General features: G+C 42.5%; 2 protein-coding genes across 4 annotated transcripts; one reads left to right on the top strand and one right to left on the bottom strand.

The window, feature by feature from the left end:
• Positions 1-1278: 1278 nt before the first annotated feature.
• On the bottom strand, positions 1279-17180 carry rhbg (Rh family B glycoprotein). 3 transcript variants are annotated; one of them, XM_061820688.1, is made up of 12 exons: positions 17008-17144; positions 13290-13392; positions 11595-11712; positions 6404-6590; positions 6114-6264; positions 5897-6044; positions 4918-5084; positions 3509-3646; positions 2933-3066; positions 2726-2847; positions 2532-2605; positions 1279-1387 (listed from the first exon to the last, which is right to left on the bottom strand). In XM_061820688.1, the coding sequence occupies exons 3-12, from the start codon at positions 11641-11643 to the stop codon at positions 1310-1312; spliced, it is 1248 nt and encodes a 415-aa protein (XP_061676672.1). In that variant the 5' UTR covers positions 11644-11712; positions 13290-13392; positions 17008-17144; the 3' UTR covers positions 1279-1309. The 3 variants fall into 3 exon arrangements, with proteins under 3 accessions (XP_061676672.1, XP_061676671.1, XP_061676669.1); XM_061820687.1 differs by lacking the exon at positions 13290-13392 and having other exon boundaries at positions 17008-17180; XM_061820685.1 differs by lacking the exons at positions 13290-13392; positions 17008-17144 and having other exon boundaries at positions 11595-11865.
• Positions 17181-20588: 3408 nt separating this feature from the next.
• hapln2 (hyaluronan and proteoglycan link protein 2) lies at positions 20589-24905 on the top strand. The gene is made up of 5 exons (XM_061818864.1): positions 20589-20649; positions 21685-22053; positions 22134-22250; positions 23837-24019; positions 24628-24905. The coding sequence occupies exons 1-5, from the start codon at positions 20589-20591 to the stop codon at positions 24903-24905; spliced, it is 1008 nt and encodes a 335-aa protein (XP_061674848.1).
• The last annotated feature ends 148 nt before the right edge of the window (positions 24906-25053 follow it).

Genomic DNA, 25053 nt, shown 5'->3' with positions numbered 1-25053 from the left:
GATTTGGAAGTAGTTGTTTTTATTGATTTTACCATATACAGAAAAGGTCCCCAATGCCAATCTCCATTCTTGTATTTTCTGTTTGTATGTGTTGCTGCACCTTTTGTGTTCAAGGAGCAGCTATTTGAAACCCGAAAATCTTAATATGGTAATTTCTGTTAGCCTGTCTACAGCATTTTGCATAGTGTTAACATGAAGATAGCAAACATTAATTAGACAAAATTTCATGGTTTGGAGAATTTTAGTGATCATACAGGTGTGTTGCTGTTTTGTGTGTGCGTGTGTAGAAACAGCAGTTATTTGAATGTTTATAATTACTATTACTATGCTCATTCCTGTTCGCCCGTCTATGGAATTTTGCATATTAAGATAGCAGGTGAAATTATATGTGGGTGAAGATTTTACAGCTTAGCTATTATTTATCTAATAATGAATGTTAATTATTTCATTAATTAATCTAATAATTGCAAGTATTTTTTTTTCTTTTTGGAAAACAAGGAAAAAAAAAATCAAACAAGAAGAGTCGATTTGTTTTGATTTGAATTACCAAAACCTGGATGGGTGATAATCGGGGTAGATATAAATAAGAAAAAAAAAACATTAATTAATATTATGACAATTAAGTTAAATATTACGAAGCTTTTTAAGCTTACGAAAAACAATGTTTGTTCTTTTGTTTTACATTCACTTATACAATAGACTTGAACTTCGAGTGATAAATAGAACTAGCACCCCCCCCCCCCCACACACACACACACACACAGATGCACACACCCCACCCTAATACGACACCCCCGTCACACATTCAAAAGATTTATTTGAACAAAAATAATACAATATTGTGCCTTAAAGAACACACTAAAATACAAATGAGAATATTCAGAAGTTAAAAAAAAACACTAAGCGCCAATTAAAAATGGTTGTTTAGTAGGGAAAAAATAGCATAAAATCAAATCCCCAACCTTTGGAATGATAAAAAAAATATGAGTGAGAATTTGTCATTTTAAAGGAAATTGGCTGCTCTTTGGTGTGGCAAATGCACAAACGGGAAGCACCGACGTCCCGTGGCCCACTTTGTGGATTGACTGGCACCCTTCATCAAAGAGGCTCACTTGCCAAGCAGGGCTGAAGCGCAGCGCCACCTGCAGGTGGATGCCTGCTGCTTTTTGTGCTTCACGGCCTTTTGGAGAGGAAATGTGCCGTTGACAAGTGGAGCACCGCAGGCATTATTATGTACACTAATTTGTGTGTGGATGTGTGGATGTGTGTGTGTGTGTGTGTGTGTGTGTGTGTGCGTGTACGGGTTTGTTTAGCCGTTGAGTTTCTCCGTCTCTGCAGATATGACAGTTGTCAATTGGTCCTCATGGCCTTCCTCGGCCCCGGGAACCTGAAACAAAAATGTAAAAAAAATAATGCAGTGCATCAATCACACGAAAAAAATCCATCTATCTATCTATCTATCTATCTATCCATCCATCTATCTATCATATACACGTTTACTTACGTACAGGTAAACATTCTTTATCCATTTTATTAACAGAGCAAGCCTAATTGTTGGAAATGAAAAATAAAAGGAGTCAAAAATACACAATAAAACCATGTTAAATATACTGTAAAATTAATACTGAAAAGAATAATAAATACAACATAAAATGCAAAGTAATACATAAAATAATCTAATTATATTATAATAGTATAAGATTATATGTAAATACTGGTGGGTTAAAATAAGTGTATTATTAATTTATTTTGGTTACCAAATTCATACATAATATTGCAAAAAAAGTGAAAAAGAATAAATATATTTTAAAAATTAAAATGAAACTGAATGAGATAAATGCATTCAATTAAAAACATTAAAATTTCAGTAAAAATCCTTAAAAACAAACATTTTCATTGTCGTAATACTAATAAAAGTCCCATTCATACATTTTCCAAGTCGCTTATACATTTTGAAATATTATTACATGTAAATAAAAACATAATAATAAGAAATGTTTGAATCAACAAAATGGAATTTCCCCATTATAATAATTAACGAGTGCAGCATGGCGGTTGTATAATACATAATTCTTGAAACGTCACACACTGCATTGCTGGGCGATTACCATGACGTCACATCACCTTTTAGGAAGTGACTAGTTCCTAATTCAGCCGCGCCACCTTCTGACCACTTGTTGACATTGCTAACAAGCGCCTGTCTGAGGCATTGCTGCCTCCTTGTGGCCATAAATATATTTCGCCTTCACTTGTAAGACTATACGAAGCACTAGTAGAATGGCGAAAATAACTTTACTGCACTCATAACACTACTAAGCTCAAATGCTAAGCCTGTGTCACGCACTAGTAACTCCCTGGACCGCACTAGTAGCACCAAAATGCCCACTAGTAGTTTTGACTCACCAGTAACCGTTTAGTCGTCCGACATCGAAATGTCATACAGTAGTCGAAGAAACATTACGAGAGGCAAAATCCTACTAGTGCACTAAATTTTCTTACTGGACCAAAAGGAGTACTTAGTGACCACTCACCTCCCAGTAGATGCTGTCCTCGTAGCAGAGAGTGTCAGGGGGTGCACCAAACACTGGCAACTTCATGATGAAGCCTGGGACCATAAGGTGCTCTTATGACTATTATTGAAACCCCAACCCTTGCGTGAAACCCTAATTTAAAACCCAAACATGAAATCATAAATTCGTTCGACATCCTCATTCTGCAAACGCACCGACGATGAGCCCCCCCAGGATGGCCATGCCCAGGGTCACCGCCAAGGAGATGGCCTGCCGGACGCCCTGGAAGGACGCCTCCACGTCGCCGCTCGCCACGTCCGGGAACACGTCGGCCATGCTGGCGGAAACACACAGACGTGCACAGTGTCACGTGACCGCCTCAGCACGGGAAAACGTCGGTCGGTCGGAGGTCGGTCGGTTACCCGTCTCCGTAGGTTTCCGAGGAGGCCAGGGCGGCGGTGACGGCCCCCACCACGGCGCCGAGGATGCCGGGCATGCCGTGCAGGTTGTGGACGCCGCACGTGTCCTGGATCTTCAGCTTCTCCTCCAGGATGGGCTGGAAAACAGAAACACCTCATGAACATCCACATACAGTACCGTACAGGTACTTTAATGGCTGAATGGGCGCATTACCGCCATCTAGTGGTCACGTTTTATACTTGGCTGCCAAATACAAATCGAGATTGAATTTTCGTTGTGATTTGATTCCTTGATTTAAAACCCCAACCTTTAGTTGTGGGCTTTATTTAAAACACTAACACTGGCTGGAAACCCTTAATTTGCAATTGTCACCTTTTTCTGAAACCCTAACCCTATCGAGCTGCATGATTCAAAATATTAGGAACAACTCTGCGAGTGATGCAGTACAAAGTGCAATCACAATAATGAATATCATTCGACTGCAAGTGTATTTATTATTATGTGATAATATACCTATTTTTTTCTCACCCCCCCCCCCCCCACACCCGGTATTTGATGAAAGGTTACATGTTTCTTACCGAGAGATACTTGAATCCAAGCACGGAGATAATTCCAGCCAGGAAGCCGACAATCATGGATCCGAAGGGCGTGAGCATCATTTCACCCGCGGTGCCTGCAGCAACGCCGCCAGCCAGGGCCGCGTTTTGGATGTGGACCTACAAAAAAAACGACTACAGTGATGCCTCGGTTCTCGACCACAATCTGTTTCAGAAAACGGTTCAAGAAGTGATTTGTTCGAAAACCGAATCGATGTTTCCCATTACAATGAATGGAAAAAGAAACAATGCGTTCCAGGCCAAAACAATTTGTCTTTTTAAAGCATTTTTTGCTTAAAATGTATGCTTTAGTAATAGAGTACGCTAGGCTGGGAGTGCATTGCCGTATCTGTAGCGACTCGGCCCCCGGCCTTGGAAACTTTTTTAATGAACAAAAGTGTAGAATAACTTTAAACAAGCAACTTTCCTTCTTTGGATCCACGATTGGGGGGTTAATACGGTAGTCCTCCATGAGAAGAAAAAAAACAATCACTACCGGGACACGTCTGTGTACAGAGCCTGCGTTATACAGAATAACAAAAGTGCGCTGGTTGCGCCGCACGCCTTACGTCGTTTCCAGGTGTTTGTTTTCGGGGGTCGTTTGAATTGACAAAAAGAAAACGTGTCGTGGGTGGGTCAACTGGTTCCACCGCGCACAATGTTATTTCCGGGTTTGGTCGGGGGCGTTCGCATACCGATTTTCGTTCGAAAACAGAAGCAAACAAATCTTGAAATTTGTTCGAAAATTAGGACGTTCGAGAACCAATATTTTATTGTACTAAATTACAATCTTAACTACAAATCCCTGACCATGCTTTGAAATCCTAATTTGAATCCACATTGTCTTGAAACCTTCATCTGAAACAGTAAGCTAAAACTTGAATTTAAAATTACATCATTGACCTGAAACCCCACTCTGAAACATTAAACCCGTCGCAAATCCCAGAATTTACCCTTTTGATCCTCACGCTTATCTTGAAACTCGAACCTTTCCTTGAATGCCTACCCTGAAATCCTAAACCTGCCTTGAAGCACTAAAATTCTAAACATTAACCATTACTTGAATCCTGGACTGGAAACGCTAATACATGTTTGAAACCTTATCGCTAGCTCGAAAGCTTGACTAAAGTCGTTAGCCTTAGCTTCAAACCTTAACCATCTAGATGACAACATATTTCTGCTTTTCAGGTGAGGAAACAAGCACGATTGATGTCAACAGCAGATTAGCTCCTCTTACGCATCACCAGTCTACTATGTCACCCAGTTTATCGCCGCAGATCACTGAACTTTGATCGCCATCAGCGGCAGCGCGGCGCCCCCACGGCTATCGGCTTTCATCTGCGCTGGCACGCTGCCGAGCTGGCGTGTGACGCTGCCGCGTGTTTTCTCACCATGTCCAGCTTTCCGTCGTGCGCGGTGAGGGCGGACATGCCGTAAGTGGCCAGCGTGCACGCGGCTAGCGAGTAGTACGTGTTCAGGGCCGTGCGGTGCTGGTCGTCGCCGTGGGCCGTGATGGCCGAGTTGAAGCTGGGCCAGAACATCCACAGGTATATTGTACCTGCGGGGATAACGATCACAAAATGCCATAAACTGCTACTGATGCACGTATCTGCTACAAGAACTGACAAAGTATGATCTGGTGACTTGGTGATGAAGTGCTGCCGCCACAAAGGAAAATACGATCAAATATCTATGGGTGCTCGCTGTACAGGATATGATTAAATTAGCCAGTGTTGCTTTCACACAAGCGGCGTTCATTAGCAGTGTGCACGTGAAGGGTTAACATCTTTGGACGAAGTGTCAGAATCTCCACAAGGGGTGAAAAACACCACTGAGAGTCACGATGTTTTTTGCTAGTTTTTTAAGCGGTGCTAATACCCCAGTAATGTGTAGCTCCGTTAGGAAGATTAGCCAACTAAGCTAACAAGGCTATCTCTGCTATCTTGTGTATTTAATCGATCGAGAACTAACAGCAATGCTAATCTTTAAAGCAAGATTAGCCAAATAAGCTAAAAAGGCTAGCTCTGCTATCTTGTGTGTTTAATCGATCGAGAGCTAACAGCGATGCTAATCTTTAAAGCAAGATTAGCCAAATAAGCTAAAAAGGCTAGCTCTGCTATCTTGTGTGTTTAATCGATCGAGAGCTAACAGCGATGCTAATCTTTAAAGCAAGATTAGCCAAATAAGCTAAAAAGGCTAGCTCTGCTATCTTGTGTGTTTAATCCATCGAGAGCTAACAGCGATGCTAATCTTTAAAGTCATTAACGTCCATTATTGTCCTCGTATGCTACGTCAGCTACGCATCCCGAGACTTTTTTTAATACAGCGCTTGTTGAAGTACTGAAGTCTTCCAAAATTTCAAGATTTTACCGATCATGGCGAAGAGGTCCGAGTGGTACACCGAGGAGTTTCGGTGTTTGCTTTTGTCCAGGTTGGGTCGGTACAGGACTCGGGCCACTATCAGTCCAAAGTAGGCCCCGAAGGTGTGGATGGTCATTGAGCCGCCTGCATCCTTGGCCTGGGAACGGTTGGCGGGTTACGGACAGTTTTTACTCTTTCGCGTGGAAAGGATACCCAAAGAACTCACCCCCAGGGCGGAGAGCAGAATGAACTCATTCACCGCAAACAGAGTGACCTCGAACAGCGCCATCACCAAGAGCTGGACGGGACTGGTTTTGCCCAGGACCGCCCCGAAGGAGATCAACACGGAGCCCGTACAGAAGTCGGCATTGATCATGCTGGAAAAGACAGTGGGGACAACTCCAAAGAATCGGTACATCTGCTTTATTACGGATTGTGAGTACTTTTGCCACCTATAAAAAAAAAAATCCCTCGGTGGCACTAAGGATGGCCGACGTTGTGCTGTTGATCGCTAACCTCTCAACTCCGATGTGTATTTTTCCGGCGTGCATGCCGTGGAAGAATCCCTGCATGAGCGTGGCCCACTGCAAGGAGAAAGCGGCTATCAGGAAGTTGAAGCCCACGCTGCTGAAGCCGTAGCGCTGCAGGAAGGTCATCAGGAAGCCGAAGCCGATGAAGATCATCACGTGGACGTCCTGGAAGCCTGGAAAGATGCGTCGAGTGTGAACTGGTGGCATTCCACAGGGCTCACTACTTTGCCCACTGACTTTTCACTTTCACCTCTATGGAGATTACATTGTTTCTAATGATCAGTGCCTTGTATCTTTAAGACCACTTTGAGGATCTCGGTCAACAATCCTGACACAAATTTACACCAAACTGTCTACAAAGACAAATATTGAATGTCGGGATGAAGGTACAGGATGCTGTGGACCAACAAGAGGTGAGAGAAAACCAACACGAAGCTTATTTTTAACCATGTTTGTTTTTAAACTAAGGGCGGTAAAGCATTGGCCTCACAGTTCTGAGGGACCCGGGTTGGATCCCGGCACCACCTGCGTGGATTTTGCATGTTCTCCCGTGCCTGCGTGGGTTTTCTCCGGGAACTCCGGTTTCCTCCCATATCCCAAAAACATGCAACATTAATTGGACACTCTAAATTGCCCCTAGGTGCAATTGCGAGTGCGACTGTTTGTCTCTATGTGCCCTGCGATTGTTTTAAAACCCTACTTTAAAACTGTTACACTGCCTCGAAATACACATTTGAAACCCGAATTTCAAACTTAACTTTGACTTGGATTCCTTCCTTGAAACCATACCAATATCTTACAACCGAATTTGAAGCCTTAACACTGTTTTGAGGCCCTGATTTGAGTCCCTAACATTTGCTCTAAACCCCAATTTTAAACCATGACCGTGACTTCAAACCATAGTCTGAAAACCTAATTCTTTTTGAAAACCTTAACTCAAGACTTTTGACCTTCATTCTAACATAAAACCTTAAGTGTTGCTCGCAATGGACCTTTCCGACCTGTCAATCACTCGTACAAAAATAGCCAATCAGATAGCCGCATTGTCTTAACCCCTGGCTTGACACGCCCCTCTCGTCACATTGTCCCACAAGCAATGCTGGTTGCCACTAGCGGGCACTTGGAAAAGTTCATGTTACGAAGAAAATGGTCCTCAGATGCGCTTGGGGAACGGACAATTCTGATGAAAGATGTGCTGCTAGGTTACAAGATGCCCGCTTGATTCATTTTCCAAAGCCTAAAACACAGTTGAAGACGTTTCTACGATGGATTAAGGCTTGCGGAAGAGCGCACGTACAACTAAATGTGAACAATATCAACAAACACAAGGGGGTATGTTAGAAGGCAAGTGAGGGAGAAGTATCTTCTCTGAGTTTGATTGAAATATTATAAATGAATGCATCCACTCACTTCTAAAGACTACAATGATATTACTCGTGATCTTTCCAAGTAAAAAGTACTCACCTTGATTTACACACACAGTACGATTCCACTATTTGATCCCGTCGGATTTCAATATGAAGTTTGTGAGGCGTTAAACTTTTTTGCATTGCTCGCCAACGTTTTGTTTTAACTCTGACATTGCGTCCTGCTCCGTCCAAAATCTTAATTCCGTGTACATATCCTTGCGTGAAATAGTTGAGACCTCTCTGTAGAACCATCTTTGACAAGTCTGGCGCATTTGGCAAAAAAAAAAAAAGTACCGCAATTTTACCAGGAATACCCGATAGAGAATCCACTTCAAACCTGTTCTGTTCAGTCGCCATTTTGGAAGATCGCGGGAGATGGCAACTGTCGCTAAGGGGGGCGGAGCTGAAGATCGCCAGTCGGAAAGGTCCATTGTTACCTTCAATTGAAATCTTTCGATTCATCCAAAATACTACTTTGAAATGTTTACTGAATGTTTCAGGAAAACAATAATATGCTGTCCAACAACCACTGTCACCATAGTACACACTGGCTAGTAGTAGAATAGGCATCACTTAATAAAACTAACAATCTAAGAAAATTCCGGAAGAATTAATGTTGAGCCACATGCTGCTTCACCAAAGCCGAGCCACGATGTGACTTTTAAGTGACCGTTGACCTGTTAACACATTGACCCGTTCATTCCACACAAACACGAGCGTGTACGACAGCGGCAACAAAATGCTGACTCGTGATCACGCCGTTCGGTTTCGCGTGACGGCGAGGGCGTCGTTTTATCTGCGGCGATCCCATCGCGCCGACCATGTGACCCAACGGGCGACATGACTGCAATTAAATGTAAAAAAAAAAAAAACAAAAAAAAAAACAAAAAACGCAAGGCGCCGCCTCGACTTAATCGTATCCAACATTCGATCTGATCTGCTGTGAGAGCTCAGTCGCTTCCGAGAATCATAGATTACGTAGTTAGCCTGTCAAAATATGATCAAATGCCAGCCTGGAAAAGAAGATAAAGTGGAAGTGACGAAGCATGACAGCAGTGTTATTACGTTCAATTTTGAAAAAGAAGCACGGGCTAAGGAAGAGGGAAAAAAAAAGCCACGGTGTGACAGCAGTGGGATGTACAAAGTCCTGAAACCAGCAGAGAAGTGACAATAGAAAACAAAATAAAAAACAGGCACACGTGAAAGGATGACAGGAGTGTGCTGCAGAAAAACGAAGAGACACATAATGTAGCAGAAATGTCAGACGTGTGCTATAGGAAAACCTGAAAAATTCATTTTGTGTTACAATTTTGCAATGCACATTTATCAGGTATTGGCACATGTTTCAAACGATGCATCTTCTTTTTCAATTCTTTCATGCTGCACTTTGTTGCGTCTCACACTGCGCCAAGTCTCCAGAACCGTTGGGCAGGTCTCGTAAAAACTGCCTCGGTAACGCTAACGGAGTTAGCATTCCGCAAGATTACGACTGCGATAAGATGAAAGTGTTTTGTTTCTCTGCATTCTCGTCATTCTCGTCCGGCGCAAAGTCAAGATAAGCGACAGGCGCGCGCTCGTCACTTTGAGTGTTTTGTCGTTAAAGTGCCGGACTGGTGTGCTCGGGAGGGGCGTTGCGTTCACTTCCTGTTTTCGCATCACATGACGGAAAAGGCTACGGCCCTCCAGAAGACAGGCTGGATATGGCTGCACTTTTGACCCATCCTTAAAGGGCAAGTGTCATCCCTATAAACATTCTTAAAATAGATATTGAAATGAAAAATACATACAAGATTATTCACTTCAATGTCTATATGAAAAAATAAATATGAGCGGAGAACGCGTCATCCATGCGCAAAGTTGCGGAAGTGTCATTTGACGACATCCAAGTTGTTGCCATATTGACTGCATCTCCTGTCCGTGATGTCACCCGGGCATTCGCCATTGCAAACACGCTGTGGCCCCTACTGTAGGTCACGCCCCTTTAGACACGGAAACTCTTTTCAAAGAAGAGAACATCACACAACCAAGTGAAGCTACCGGGGCAATATTATCCTATTGTTTGGATTTAGATGACATGCGGATCACGGCCGAACCACCTACCCGCCCTATCCACCGCCGTGCAGCGGTGATAAATGCCCACTTCCGCGGCGGACATGAGCCACGGCAGCGACGAGCCACCCGGCCTTGTCGACAAGGCCGGCGGAGGGCTCGGCCTTGTCGACAAGGCCGGTAGCGATCCACAAGGCCGGCGGAGCCCGTCCTTCGGCGGCTGTTGCATGAAAGCCTTCCAATGCGCACGTAGACACATTTACCAACCCTGATTTGTGGATTACGCTCCCCCACCCGAACTATTGTTTTTTTTTGGTTTTTTTTAAGTAGCTGTATACACACCTACCTGTCATTTGGAACCCACAAAGCTCTCATCCTTTGCACCTGTGCAATCCATTTTTCACGACGAACCGGGTCTCTTGGAAACTTATGAAGAGTAAATCCATCCTCCCGAGTGTTCAACCAATGTCTGGCAATGCAACGAGCCGGCATTTTGGCTAACATGAAGGAACGACGAGCTACCTTCCCGGAGGTAAAACTAATAGAAACAAACGAGTCCACTCGAGGGCGGTCCCGCCATGTACGTCACTTCCTGCTTCTTCTCGAAAAACAAATCCCTCAGGAGGATTTTCATGGCGGGAGTTACAAAAAGCTGTATACGTCAAAATCATGTTTTGTGGTGAAAAAAACGCATGGGTCCATGTCGGCTGCCGGTTTTTTTCATTAATAACTTACCAAAAAACATGCATTTCATGACAGTGGGCCTTTAACACACCAGTCCTCAATATCATTTAATATTTTTGCAAACGGATTATTTTTAATACTACTGTAGATCTGGTATGTGAACGTGAGTGTTAATGCTTGTTTGTGTACATGTCCTGCGATTTTTCTGGTGACCAGTCCAGAGTGAACCGTACCTTCTTGTTTGTTTTAAAATTGTGAAGAGTGTTTGATGTGTCAACAGACTGGAAGGTGTCCAGTTCCAATTGTACCACCAAAACATCAATGCTATACTTTAGCCTGTGTCTGGTATTTTCCATTATGTATAAGCATACATCTAGAATACTTTAAGGCAAATATTTATGGTAGTTTGAAATACACAAGGTTTAATCCTCTTCGTTTAATGTTTAGTTTGACAGTAAATTGACTGATCGTGTCTTTTTTTGAAAAATTGTTCACTCTCTACCAAACTGATCCTTGTTGTGTAGTGAGCTGAGTTTACTGCAAACATGCAGCACTCATTATTCAAATCTTTGCTTATGATTCAAAGCAAAAAATTAATCAATAAGCAGTTTGCAACTTGAAAAATTTGTCAGCCATGGCACTGAATAAATCAAGAGATCAATAATAGACCAATCAATAGATCAAAATGTTTAACCAACTAGCTACTTGCATTCCCCATAACAAGTCTGTTAGCTCAATGCTACTCAATAACGTGAAGGTCCTTTGATTAAAAAAAGATGTGCATTAATATTACGGTAATATAAATATTGTCACAACTTCAACACAAATAAAGCAGCAACACATGCAAACAGACAAAACAATATTCACGGCTATATATTCTCTGTTGTATTTTTCATGCTGGATGGTTTTTCCAGTCAAGTTAAGAGCTGCACAAAGAAAAATAATAATAATTAATAACAATCTATGATATAAGTGTTGTCGATGAACCGCAATTATAACGATGGATCGCTGTGAAGAAGCAAGACGGGGACTCACTGGGGTAGCGGTAGTAGAAGTCGTTATTGTAGTCCGAGTGGTTGCCCATGTGCCATTTCCTGGCGTCCACCTCGTCGTCGTACTGGACCAGCACCCCGAAGAGGATGATGAGGATGATCTGCAGGATGAAGCAGATGATGGGCAGCTTCAGCCGCATGTTGGTGGAGGCGTCCGTCATCGTCGCCGCTTTCCCTCCCCCGGATTAAAAAGAGCCGCCGGACAAATTTGGACCCGCTGACGCGAAGCACAGGCAGTCTGGATTGTGCGCGGGAGGCCGGGAGGACGTAGATGAGGGCGCTTCTCTTTCATGAGAGGTTTTTTTAGCGCTACACGCCTCCTCGGCCCGGCAGGCCGGCTCACCTTTAGCCCCGCCTACAAGAACCTTCCAGGTAAAGTTCATCCCGATGGGAACATCCTCGAGGCTCCTTCAAAAGAAGCCATCGCTACCTTTCATCGCTTAAATTCAACTTCTCAGCAAGTATTGGATTCTATGTCAATTATAAGTTTTAATTTTTTTGTTGAAGTTGTCCTTAAAAAGAATTCAATTTGATATCCATCTTAAAAAAAAGATTTTACATGTGTTGCATTTGATCTAAATTCTTAATCCTGACATAAAAGTCCTTTAAAGGCGGGATGGTGGCGCAGCTGTTGAGCGTTGGCATCATAGTTCTAAGTACCGGGGTTTGAATCCCGGCCCCGGGAGTGCTGGGATTGGCTCCACCACTCCCGCAACCCTCATGAGGATAAGCTCCTAAGAAGTTGGACGGTGTTTTTGAAAACTTTTTTTAAAATTGGTAGATTTTGTTAAAAAAAAGGTCATAAAAAGTATTATCCATCTATTCATTTTCTCAGCCCCTTATCCTCACGAGGGGCGCGGGGAGTGCTGGAGCCTATCCCAGCTGTCAACGGGCAGGAGGCAGGGTGCACCTTGAAATGGTTGCCAGCCAATTGCAGGGCACATGGAGACGGACAACGGTCACACTCACAATCACACCTAGGGGCAATTTAGAGTGTCCAATTAATGTTGCATGTTTTTGGAATGCGGGAGGAAACCGGAGTGCCCGGAGAAAACCCACACAGGCACGGGGAGAACATGCAAACTCCACACAGGCGGGGCTGGGATCGAACCCGGGTCCTCAGAACTGTGAGGCCAACGCTTTACCATGTGTCACAATTGTTCTAAATTCTGATATAAAAGTCCCGCGACCCTTGTGAGGATAAGCGGCTAAGAATATAGATCGAGGGATGATAGAAAAGTCCTTAAAAGGCGGCATGGTGCTGGAACTGTAGAGCCAATCCCAGAACTCCCGGGGCCGGGATTCAAACCCCGGTACTTGCTGAGATTGCCTCATGCACTCCCCGCAACCCTCGTGAGGATAAGATGCTCAGAAGTTGGATAATATTTTTGAAAAAAATATTTTATAAAGTGTTTACATTTTACAAAAAAGGTAATAAAAAGTATTATACGTTAAATATTTTTTGTCTCAGATTTTGTCTTTGAAAGATCTTCAAATGTATGTTAGCAAAATCTTCAAAACTTAATCCAAGCTTTTGTCTTAAATTGTACAAAAAGTTGTTTAAAAATAAGGATTTTGATTCTTCTTCCTCCTGTTAACGTCTTCCAACTAACAAGCTCAGACCATACCCGAGGAATTTGAGTAGAAAAGCATGTGGCATTAAGCATGCAGTACATACATGTTCATCTTTTCTTTTCTTTTTTTTTTGAAGCAAACAGCAGCAATTTGATAAGAGATGTCAGTCTCACGTCCATATCGGCCTCCTCATCTCCCCCCACAGCCTAAAGAAAGAATGTTATGACTTGTAGGAATGTCAACTATTACCCAGCTCGAGAAAGCGAGGGAGCATCTTACAGACTCCTGAGGTACGCCTCAAGTGTTTCAGTCAATCAATGAAAAAAAATGAGTGGAAATAGTCCTTACAGGGACTTTTTAATGCCTAGGTTTTCTCCCAAACATTTTTTTTTTTAAATCTCACATTGAACAAATTGCCTTTAAAATAATTTTAAAAGGCTTTTTTAAAAATCGACGTACCCTCAAAAATGCCTTGAAAATTCTTTAATTTGTTAAAATTGTCTGTAAATGTCTACAAGTGTCAGTTAAGTCAAAGTTTCCTTAAAACTGACTTTAAAATTCTTACATTTGCTACAAGTGGCTATTTAAAAGTCCCAAAAATCATCAGAAAGTGTTCAATTTTAGCCATTTGGCTTCTGCCTGCCCCGTGTGACCTGTTTCAGCCAATCAGAAACCGTAAGAAAGTCACATGAGGAACAGATACTCTAGTGTACAGGAAAGTGTATATGTATATGTATATATTAAATAGTACTTACCTAAAGTTGTGCAAATAGCTGACACTTGGTGTTGGTCTCGTGATCACACACACACACACACACACACACACACACTGCCCCACATGACCGATCCTACCTGCAGATAACCCCGAGTATTTGTGCTAATACTCGCCCGTACAGTCATCGTTAACACCTGCTCTAGATTATATTTCATAGTTTTTTAAAAAAATGGTTATAGATAGTAGATCCTTGTTCCTTTTTTGGATTATCTGGAACACGAGGAGAAAAATTACGTACATATGCCCCGGTGCCATGAAATACTAGTAACTGGGACCACAAGTTTTTACATACTGGCCGTTGTCAAGAGGATGTTTCATTTTTTTAATTTTTTGCTTTGACTTGCAGGCAAAAATGGGAGGTACAAGGGCTGTAGGGTGGCTCTACTACTGAACTGTACTTAGACCACTGTACAACAATCTTAACGCTAACAATGGAAAATGCTATAGATTGGCTAACGAATCGCATTGGTGCTGCAAAAAGTGCGCATTGGAACACAAACCGCGGCGCAACTCATGTAGACCAAACAATACTTGAGCATATATTCTTTATTCACTGGGAACGACTACTATTACTGTACCAGACATCTATCTACTGCCCGCTATGTTTTTATGAAGTACAATATGATAGAATGCTATTATCCTTATTGGAAAACACATTATAAATGTATACATTTTTCAAAATGGCATTTCCATTCATTTCAATGAGCAATTGTGATTTGAGATGCGACCGTGTTCACAGAACGAGCCAAACTCATATCTCAATGCCCCACTGTACATGTTTTTCACACACACAACAACATTCCAGCTTTTATTTCAACGCTATTACCGTGTTATTAACTTATTCCTTAATCAATATTGCAGTCGAATCCGCAGAAAGAGTATGTTTCTACGTGACTATTTTGTTTGTCGACTATGAAACGCCCTCAAGTTGAAGTGTGTCTGCCGCCGGTGTGGTGCGAGTGGTAATCAGCACATCGGTAGCGGGGGGCCGGCTGCGGGGCCCCTGAACTGATAAGACAATCTCAGGCATCAATGGCACCAGATGATGGAAAAAAAAAAAAAAAACGTGTAAAGATAAATGCGAGTCCAAACCTGCCGGTTGGGGAACAACACAAGGCTTCACACACACACACGTGTATAAAAATTTCAGAAGTACAAATGAAAGAAAATTAACTTTAAAGACAATAAGTTTGTGTGGGGTAAAAAAAATATATATATTAAATTAATTCAAGGACAATTTTACTGGACTAGTTTGCAGTTTTTCCAGAATATTTTGTTATGGGTGAATTACTTATTGTTACTATAAGATTTATTACGACGATAATGTTACTTTTATTAGGGGTTAGTGGTTATTATTCCCATTACATATTATTCTAATATGATCGATATTTTCCAATTTGAATTAAAGTATTCTGAATTAACTATATCCACAAGTGTATATTTTTGCTACAGTATCAAATTCCATATCAAAATGGGCAAAAAATATTTTTGTTATTTATTTTAGTCAACTCTACTTGTTTTTTTCTTTTCTTATTGTTACAAGTTTAAATTATACCATTATATCACACTTATTTAATTTTAAAACTACATTTTACTGCATTATTATTCTCATTATTGATGTGACCATTTATTTCAATTATATAAAAATGGGGGAAAAAATACACTATTTATTTGTATCTTATTACACAAACTTTTATTCTTGTAAATTATATTATTGTATTTTTATGATTAAATGACATCAACATGAAAAAAATGGTATGGAATTTTTATTATGATAATATATATATAATTATAGTTATATTTTTATGCTTTTTTTTCCATTTTAAATTTAATTCTAGCACACGTGCTTGCGTGTGCGTACACATCCAATATATGCATATACAATATGTCAGCTATGTCAGGATAAGCAGAGGTTGTGCGTGTTGCTGCAAGAGAGTCTACACCGAGTCCTGCACTCAGACAGGTGAGCCCCCTCAAGCTGTCAGGAGAACATTTCTGCCGGTCTCCTTCAAAATTTTGATCTATGTTTCACGCAGGAAGGGCCGCCGTGACCCCGACGCTCACCGGGCGAGTCAGGCGCCGCTCGGCCCCGCCGTCCGGCAGGACGGGACCGGGCGCTGCACCTATCGGCGCCCCGAGCGACAGCGGCGCCGCTGTGGCCTCTTGTTGAACTGTAGCACTTGACGGCGCCGTTTCTCGACCTGCAGAAACCACGGCAGCCCCTCGTTGACCCACCAGCTAGTGACTGTAGATTATTACTTATAGATTTTAAAATTTCATGACCCTCTTCACTCTGTTATTAACCTTTCCCATGCTCTGATAAACACTTCCCATTTGACTATCAAATATTTTAAGACTCAATTATTCTACCGATCATCTCACTGATCATTCAAGTAATCACATACAAATTATTCTTGCTGCATAATACCAATACATAATACTCATATGAGATGCAGGTCTTATTTTCGTCCATTTGGGGTTGCCACCCTTACGCTCGACACTGTAGCATCTGTGACTTTGAATGTGTGCACGTTATTAAAGCGGTTAACCCATCATGATCCGGTTCAATGTTTTTATCCATTTAATAAAAAGTATCTATTGACTATTTTTTTAAATTTTACAAACAATATTTATATACATTTTTGGGCCTGCGGAGAACTTAATATGGTGAAAAACATTATTGGTAGGACCCCAGCACCCTCTACTGACCAGTCTTTGCGGTCAGAAAAAAAATACAGTATCCATATTTAAGATTCTTGCTGAAATGTAACCACAAAAACCCAACATCTGTAATATTTTCTTAGTAGTGCATTTCACATGAGAAAAATCTCACATCACATCACCACAAAATTACATATATTGGTAACGTGGCCAAAAACCTGCACAAATCATATTTAAATGCTTTCATGAAACTATAAAAAAAAAAAGATTTTTAGCCATCACGTTGGTAATTTTTTTTTTCTACTGTAGCAGTACTTTAAAAACGACTGTTAATCATGCTACAAGGCTAACAGGAAAAAAAATGTGAACTCATCTTGTCACGAACCTCCGATGCGGGGCTGGACCCAAATGCAGGACTCCAAGACGAGGACATGATGTTAGGCGTAGTTTTATTCAAGCTGAGGTGGCACAGAAACACTGTGACGATGATACCTCAACACTGCACTATTGTCAATGGTGGAGATTCCTACTGTCAGTGAATGCGACTCACAAACTCAGGGCACAACGAACTGGCGAATGCCAGTGACCGAAACGCCAACTTAAATACACCATCTAATTACAGTCCCAATGTGTAACAGCTGTGAGCAGGTGACAGGCGTCACCGGCCAGGGCAGTGGCCACGCCCCTCTTGGCCGTGGTCCAGCCTGGCTCATGACGCATCTCAATTTATTGAGAGCAAAATCTTACAAAACTATTATTCGGCGATATAAGTGATACTAGTAACATGTTAATTGGACCTTCGGCCCTCAACCGCCACTTCGTTCACTGTTCACTGTTGGCAAAGACAGTAGTGAATAAATATTTCAACACACAGATAGATAGATAGATAGATAGATAGATAGATAGATAGATAGATATAGATAGATAGATAGATAGATAGATATAGATAGATAGATAGATAGATAGATAGATAGATAGATAGACAGACAGGTGGATGAATGGATCGATCAATAGATAGATAGATAGAGATAGATAGATAGATAGATAGATAGATAGATAGATAGATAGATAGATAGATAGATAGATAGATAGATAGATAGCTAGATAGATAGATAGATAGATAGACAGACAGGTGGATGAATGGATCGATCAATAGATAGATAGATAGATAGATAGATAGATAGATAGATAGATAGATAGATAGATAGATAGATAGACAGACAGGTGGATGAATGGATCGATCAATAGATAGATAGATAGATAGATAGATAGATAGATAATAGATAGATAGATAGATAGATAGATAGATAGATAGATAGATAGATAGACAGACAGGTGGATGAATGGATCGATCAATAGATAGATAGATAGATATAGATAGATAGATAGATAGATAGATAGATAGACAGACAGGTGGATGAATGGATCGATCAATAGATAGATAGATAGATAGATAGATAGATAGATAGATAGATAGATAGATAGATAGATAGATAGATAGATAGATAGATAGATAGATAGGTGGATGGATAGATAGATAGATAGGTGGATGGATGGATCGATCAATAGATAGATAGACAGATAGATAGACAGGTGGATGAATGGATCGATCAATAGATAGATAGATAGATAGATAGACAGGTGGATGAATGGATCGATCAATAGATAGATAGATAGATAGATAGATAGATAGATAGATAGATAGATAGATAGATAGATAGATAGATAGATAGATGGTGGATGAATGGATCGATCAATAGATAGATAGGTGGATGGATGGATCGATCAATAGATAGATAGATAGACAGGTGGATGAATGGATCGATCAATAGATAGATAGATAGATAGATAGATAGATAGATAGATAGATAGATAGATAGGTGGATGGATAGATAGATAGATAGTAGATAGATAGATAGATAGATAGATAGATAGATAGATAGATAGATAGATAGATAGATAGATAGATAGATAGATAGATAGATAGATAGATAGATAGATAGATAGATAGATAGATAGATAGATAGATAGATAGATAGATAGATAGATAGAGTGCAGCAGGATGTTTGTAGGTGAATACTAATTGGAGGCCTATAAAGAGGTTCATTGATAAAGAGGACAATGGGAAGGCTCCACAAAAAAAAAAAAAAAAAAAAAGAGTCCTATTATTTCCTCTTGTGTCCACCTCAGTTATGTGTTTGTCTATGTGTGTGTGTGTTCACAATGAAAGTGTCACAATGCGGCCCTTGTGTCACTGAGCCAACACAGCTTCCTCTCACCAAGCGCGCCCATAAAAGATGCGTGAATGCCAGCTTCAGTGTTGGCTGCCAAAGGCCGGGACACACACACAAGAAGACTTGTTGTCCACGCTTGTTATCTCCACCAGTGTCAATAAACCTCAACCGCGGCCTGCAATGTCATGTACTGTTGCGGCACCGTCGCATTTTGTAGAAAACACCCGTTACCCCGGCTTGTAACTAAGTCACGGTTAAATTTGGATGTATTTCACTTTAAATCTAACCAGATTGGGTCGCACGGTGACTCAGCTGATAGAGCTTTGGCCACACAGTTCTGAAGACCCGGATTCGATCCTGGCCTGTGTGGAGTTTGTATGTTCTCCCCTTGTCTGCGTGGGTTTTCTCCGGGCTCCCCAGTTTCCTCCCACGTCCCAAAAACATGCAACATTAATTGGACACTCTAAATTGCCCTTAGGTGTGATTGTTTGTCTCGGTGTGCCTTGCGATTGGCTGGCAATCGCCTCCTACCTGTTGACAGCTGGGATAGAGCAACAGCACTCCCCGCGACCCTTGTGAGGATAAGTGGCAAAGAAAATGGATGGTTAAAAGTCTTGATTTAAGGTTTTCAAAAAGAATTAGGGTTTCAGACTAGGGTTTGAGGGGTCATGGTTTCAAATTGGGGTTTGGAGCAAATGTTCGGGTCTCAATTCAGGGCCTCAAGACAGTGTTAAGCACTCACTGCCGCCCTTGTGAGGATAAGCGGCACAGAAAACAGATGGGTGGGTCTAACCGGGTTGACCTCATTGTAAGTCTGAAACAAAAATGGAGTTCCGCATACAAAAACTCAACCGAGCCACTTCTGCAATTTTTAAACAGCATTTGGGTCGCTTGTGTCCAGTTCTATCATGGGCAAAGCGACCCCATGCAGAACATATTTAAGCTTTATATGCATTTCTATTGTTTTGTTGTTTTTGTTTGTTTGTTTTTTGTTTTTTTTTATACATGTGCTGACATGGGCAAAATTGCTGATACCGTTTTACATTAGCTACCATGCTCACTGAAATAATTCCTGACACTGGAATTAGCCAGAAGAACAGCAAAAGTTTTGGGGGAAAGATCAACACAACAAAAATAATCTCCGAAATCATACTGTGATTTTGTGGATTTTACTTAATCAAAACACAATCAAAGGAAGTTTCATGTTATTCTACTGGAAATCTTGCGTCAGGAGCTTCACGTCGTGGTTAGCCTGGCACGTAAAACACAACGAAAGAGTCACCAAGGTCCCGCCCGGGTGGTGGCTAACATCTGGATCGCAGCGGAGGACAACAATGGCGCTCACATGACCAGCGTGAGTAAAGAGAGAGAGAACGAGCGTGTGAGCGAGAGATAGGGCGAGTCAGCGGACGGGCGAGCTGGATGACAGCCGAACGAACGATGTACGATGTGATGCTGATGTAGGATCGGTCGTACTCATAGACGCAGCCGTCCGTCTCTTGCGCCCGGACAAAAGACAAAAAGAAACGTGGAACCTCGAGATCAACATGGACGTCACGTCAACAAATGTAACGACTTAACCGAGAGTCACCTTCAGACGTCTCCACCATGTAAGGCCTCTTCTGGTAGTTTACCTCGAATTCATCATATTTGTATTCGCTAAGATGTCATTTCTGTGCCCTAAAAGGTGATTTGACGCCCATCCGGGTGTTTTGTTTTTTTCCTCATCAGCATGGGCGTCTCTCTGCTTCTACTCGTGGGCTTCCTGACCTGCCCCACGGTTCTGCTCTCAGGTACCTTTCGAAAGCTTTTTGCAGGAATTTGTCTTATTCGCTGCAACTGAGGACGTTGAACTTTTTGCACTGATGGTGTAGTGGTACACGCGCCTGCCTTTGGTGCGGGCGGCGTGGGATCGATTCCCGCTCAGTGATGGAGTTTATATCTTCCCTGCGACCAGTTCAGGGTCTAGTCTGCCTTTCCCCCGAAGCCAGCTGGGATAGGCTCCCGCTTTTCCCGCAACCCTTGTGAGGATAAGTGGCTTGGAGAATGACACGGCATGACTTGCTACGCTAACAGGACCGTGCCGTTGTTTCCGTGAGATATTTTACAAACTTTGTAAAAAGCTAACTTTCCCTAGCCAAAGTCGTCAGTAGCGATTTTCACTTATGAATACATTTAATCATCATCATTGCATGTTTTTGACGTCAGGTATTCTGACCATCCTATTTATGTAATATTTACGACACACCCATCTGCTGTTGTTGGCTAACTACGGAGCAGCTAAATGTCTGGCCAAAAAAAGCGACACTGTCTTCGTATGTCTGGTCAGAAAGTCCCAAAAATAAGATGGCCGTCAAAGAGCAGAACGGTTAGCATCGCTAGTTTTGGCTATCATAGCTAGTCTTAAAACAGCAGTATCCGTTTTTTTTTCCCCATTCAGGCTACATTGCAGTGAAGGTTTACCTCAAACTACGACTATAAACGATACAGGATAAATGTTTTTTTTTTTTTTTGCCTTATGGATACTCAACAAAATGATGGATAACTATTTTTTCAAGTCAAAGTTTTTTCAGTTATTGTTAAAGACTGGGGTTTAGTAACAAAAAATGCTTTCGCTATCTTCCCATTATTATTTATTCCATATGATAAGTAGAATTTTTTTGAACAACGTGAATCACAGAAGTATTTTGCATTTTTGCAGGCCACATGAAATCAGGTGCCGGGCCAAATCTAGCCCCCGGGCCTCAAGTTTGACACCAGTATCTCATGTCTCAGGACAGACTCGAAATTTTTTTTTTCCCCCATCTCTTTTAATGCCTACTGAATAGCTCCGACCACCTCAGCCTCCAAGCTGAAGTACCTCCTGGAGCCGCCCGTGTACGCGGAGGTGGTGGCCCGGCGGGGCGAGAACGCCACCCTGCCGTGCATCCTGAAGAGCAAGCCCGACCACTACAAGGTCAAGTGGACCAAGCTGGAGCCGGGACGCGTGGGCCCCGAGAACCTCGTCATCATTTCCAACGAGCACGCCTTCAAGCGTCACGGCCGGCTGGGCCCGCGGGCGTCCCTGCGGCGGGCCCACAACATGGACGCCTCCCTGCGGCTGGGCCCGCTGCGACTGCGAGACGGCGGCCGGTACCGGTGCGAGCTCATCAACGATATCGAGGACGAGAGCGTGGTGGTCACGCTGAGGATCGAAGGTAACAGATCGGAGGTCCGCTGAGTTTTCTGTAACGGGCGCTTACTGACGAGGGCAGGGGTGGCTTTTTTTTGTCGTCAGGTGTAGTTTTCCCGTATCAGAGTCCAAAGGGCCGCTACAGGATGAATTTCCGCGAGGCGGAGGCGGCGTGCGAGGAGCAGGACGGCGTACTCGCAACCTACGAAGAGCTCTACAGAGGTAAAATGTATTACCTTCTGTGTGCCCCCTTTTATATATTCAAGTACCTCGCACGATTAAAACAGAGACCCCGTAAAAGGTAACTTGCCTTATGAGTGTAATGAATTATTAAAAATACCGCGTTTTTGCTCTGACTCTTGAGCAAAAATTTGAGATACAAGTACGAGATGGCAACAGCGAACTTCACAACAAACTGCAGTTTAGCAGATCGTGAGTAATTCTTCGTTAAAGTGGATTTATTGCTAATCCCAGTTGAAGTTTACAGTAAAATCCATCAATTTTCTTAGCCGCTTATCCTCACAAGGGTCACAGGGATTGCTTGAGCCTATCCCAGCTGTCAATGGGCAGGAGGCGGGGTACACCCTGAATTGGTTGACAGCCAATCACAAGGCACATAGAGACAGTCGCCCTCACAATCACACCTAGGGGCAATTTAGAGTGTCCAATTGATGTTGTATGTTTTTGGGATGTGGGAGGAAACCGGAGTGCCCGGAGAAAACCCACGCAGGCACAGGGCGAACAATGCAAGCTCGAAACAGGTGGGTCTGGGATTGAACCTTGGACCTTGCAACTGTGAGACCAACGCTTTTCCAGCTGATCCACTGTGCTTCCGTTTACAGTAAAATTAAACATACAAAAAAATTACACATTGGTTATTCAACCAAACCGAATAACCCTCATGAAAACTGCACTAGCATAATGCTAACGCATAATAAACACCATAGACGGGATAACAAAACTAGCATTGAGGTGGCTTTAGTTATAAAACTAAACAACAAATATTTGAACCCAAATGGGAACAACACGTGTAGACTGACGAGCATTACTCACAGGCAAAGTATAGAATTGTCATGTCATTATCCAAGCCGCTTATCCTCACAAGGGTTGAAGGAAAGCTGGAGACTATCCCAGCTTCAGCACATCCCAAAAAAATGCCTTAATTAGACACTCTAAATTTCCCCAAGGTGTGATCGTGAGTGCGACTGTTTGTCTCCATCTGCCCTGCGATTGGCCGGAAAGCAGTTCAGGGTGCACCCCGACTCCTGCCCGTTGACAGCTGGGATAAGCTCCAGCACTCCCTACGACCCTAGTGAGGATAAGCGGCAAAGAAAATGGATGGATGGATGAATACTGTAGGGTGCAATTTTTGTTACAGGAAAATGAAGTTAGCAAAATATTTATTTTGTTTTTGGGTGTTGACCAGATTGCATTTCGATTCATTTTTACCGGGGAAACATGATTTGAGATACAAGTGTTATGAATTACGAGCAAACTGACCCTAAACTCGTAAATCAAGGCACTGACAGAAAAAAACATTTCAACTAATTAAACATTCTAAAGTATTCCTTGCATTCGCTCATATGACATCACTTTGAGGAAAGGAAACAAAGTGATCCAACCAAAGTCTGCTAACGTGATGCTAACATATGACGCCAACCTCTGTTTGAACACACATGGGGCAGCAACACATGCAAACAGAACATATGATGATACCCGCAGACCCGCTATTCCTTTTTTCGGGTTCGTTGGTAACCTTTTGCACGGAACAATGATCCGGCAACAAGAACATTTGTCGTGTCGTGCAGCCTGGACGGAGGGTCTGGACTGGTGCAAAGCGGGCTGGCTGCAGGACGGAAGCGTGCGCTACCCCATCATCAGCCCCCGGCCCGCCTGCGGCGCTCAAACGGGTCCCGGCATTCGCAGCTACTCCCCCAAAGACAAGGACGTAGACCGCTTCGACGCCTTCTGCTTCACCTCTTTGACCGCGGGTGAGTTTTCACACCGGCGGAGTTCCGGGCCATCGTCTGTGCTGCGGGTTTGACCTCCTCACGAGAAAAAAAGGATTCTGACGGCTTTCCCGGTCTTAGAAGTAAACCGCGTTTTGCAGCTGAGGCGGTTACAGCTCGGTGACAATTTACTGAACGTTTGGAAAGTGTGACACCAGAAAATCGGGTCAAAGTACCGCTGTGTGTATTTTTCTGCACATTTGGGGACTTGAAAAAGGAGAAAAACTTTGGAAAAATTGGGTTTTTTTAAAAGAAAAATTCTAAAAAAAAGAATAACTTAATTTTTCTCTTCAAAAAAATCTATGACTTGATTCTGAAAAAAAGAAAATGTTTTTTTCACAGTTTTTTTTTTCCATAGAGATTTACCTCAAATTATTTTTAGTTTTTATTTTCCTTGAAAAAAAAAAGAAAATTTTCCTTGATGGTAAAAAAAAGTTAAATTCTGGAAATTTGGACTTCCGTCACATAAATGTTTTTTCCACGATTTTATTTCCTTAAAATAAATTCCCCAGATCCTTTGTTTTCCATGCAAAAAAAAAAAAAAAAAAAAGACTTTCCCCTCCCCCATTTTAAAGAATCCACATTCCCAGGTTCCGTCTTCTACATCCCGGGCGCGTTCTCCCTGGAGGAGGCCGGGCGGGCGTGCGGACGTCGGGCCGCCGAGCTGGCGCTGGTGGGTCAGCTTTACGCCGCTTGGCGTTTCCGCGGCTACGACCGATGCGACGGCGGATGGCTGAGCGACGGGAGCGTGCGCTTCCCCATCGGCACCCCCAGGGGGCGCTGCGGCGGCATCCCCGAACCCGGGGTGCGCTCCTTTGGGTTTCCCAATCAGACGTCGCATCTCTACGGAGTTTATTGCTATAGGTAGTCGTCCCCCCCCCCACCCCCACCCCACCCCCCTCAAAAAAAAATCGCTCCTTTCTTTGTTCCGACCCACGATCAAGAATCCTGTAATATTTGTTGCATTCATTTAGATGTTTTTTTTTTCATGTGTGTGCTTAAAATTATTTAAAATA

Source organism: Syngnathoides biaculeatus, chromosome 5, assembly GCF_019802595.1.
Source record: "Syngnathoides biaculeatus isolate LvHL_M chromosome 5, ASM1980259v1, whole genome shotgun sequence".
Classification (NCBI taxonomy): domain Eukaryota; kingdom Metazoa; phylum Chordata; class Actinopteri; order Syngnathiformes; family Syngnathidae; genus Syngnathoides; species Syngnathoides biaculeatus.
Note: the sequence above shows the minus strand (reverse complement) of the source record. Positions and strands in the feature narration are given on the sequence as shown.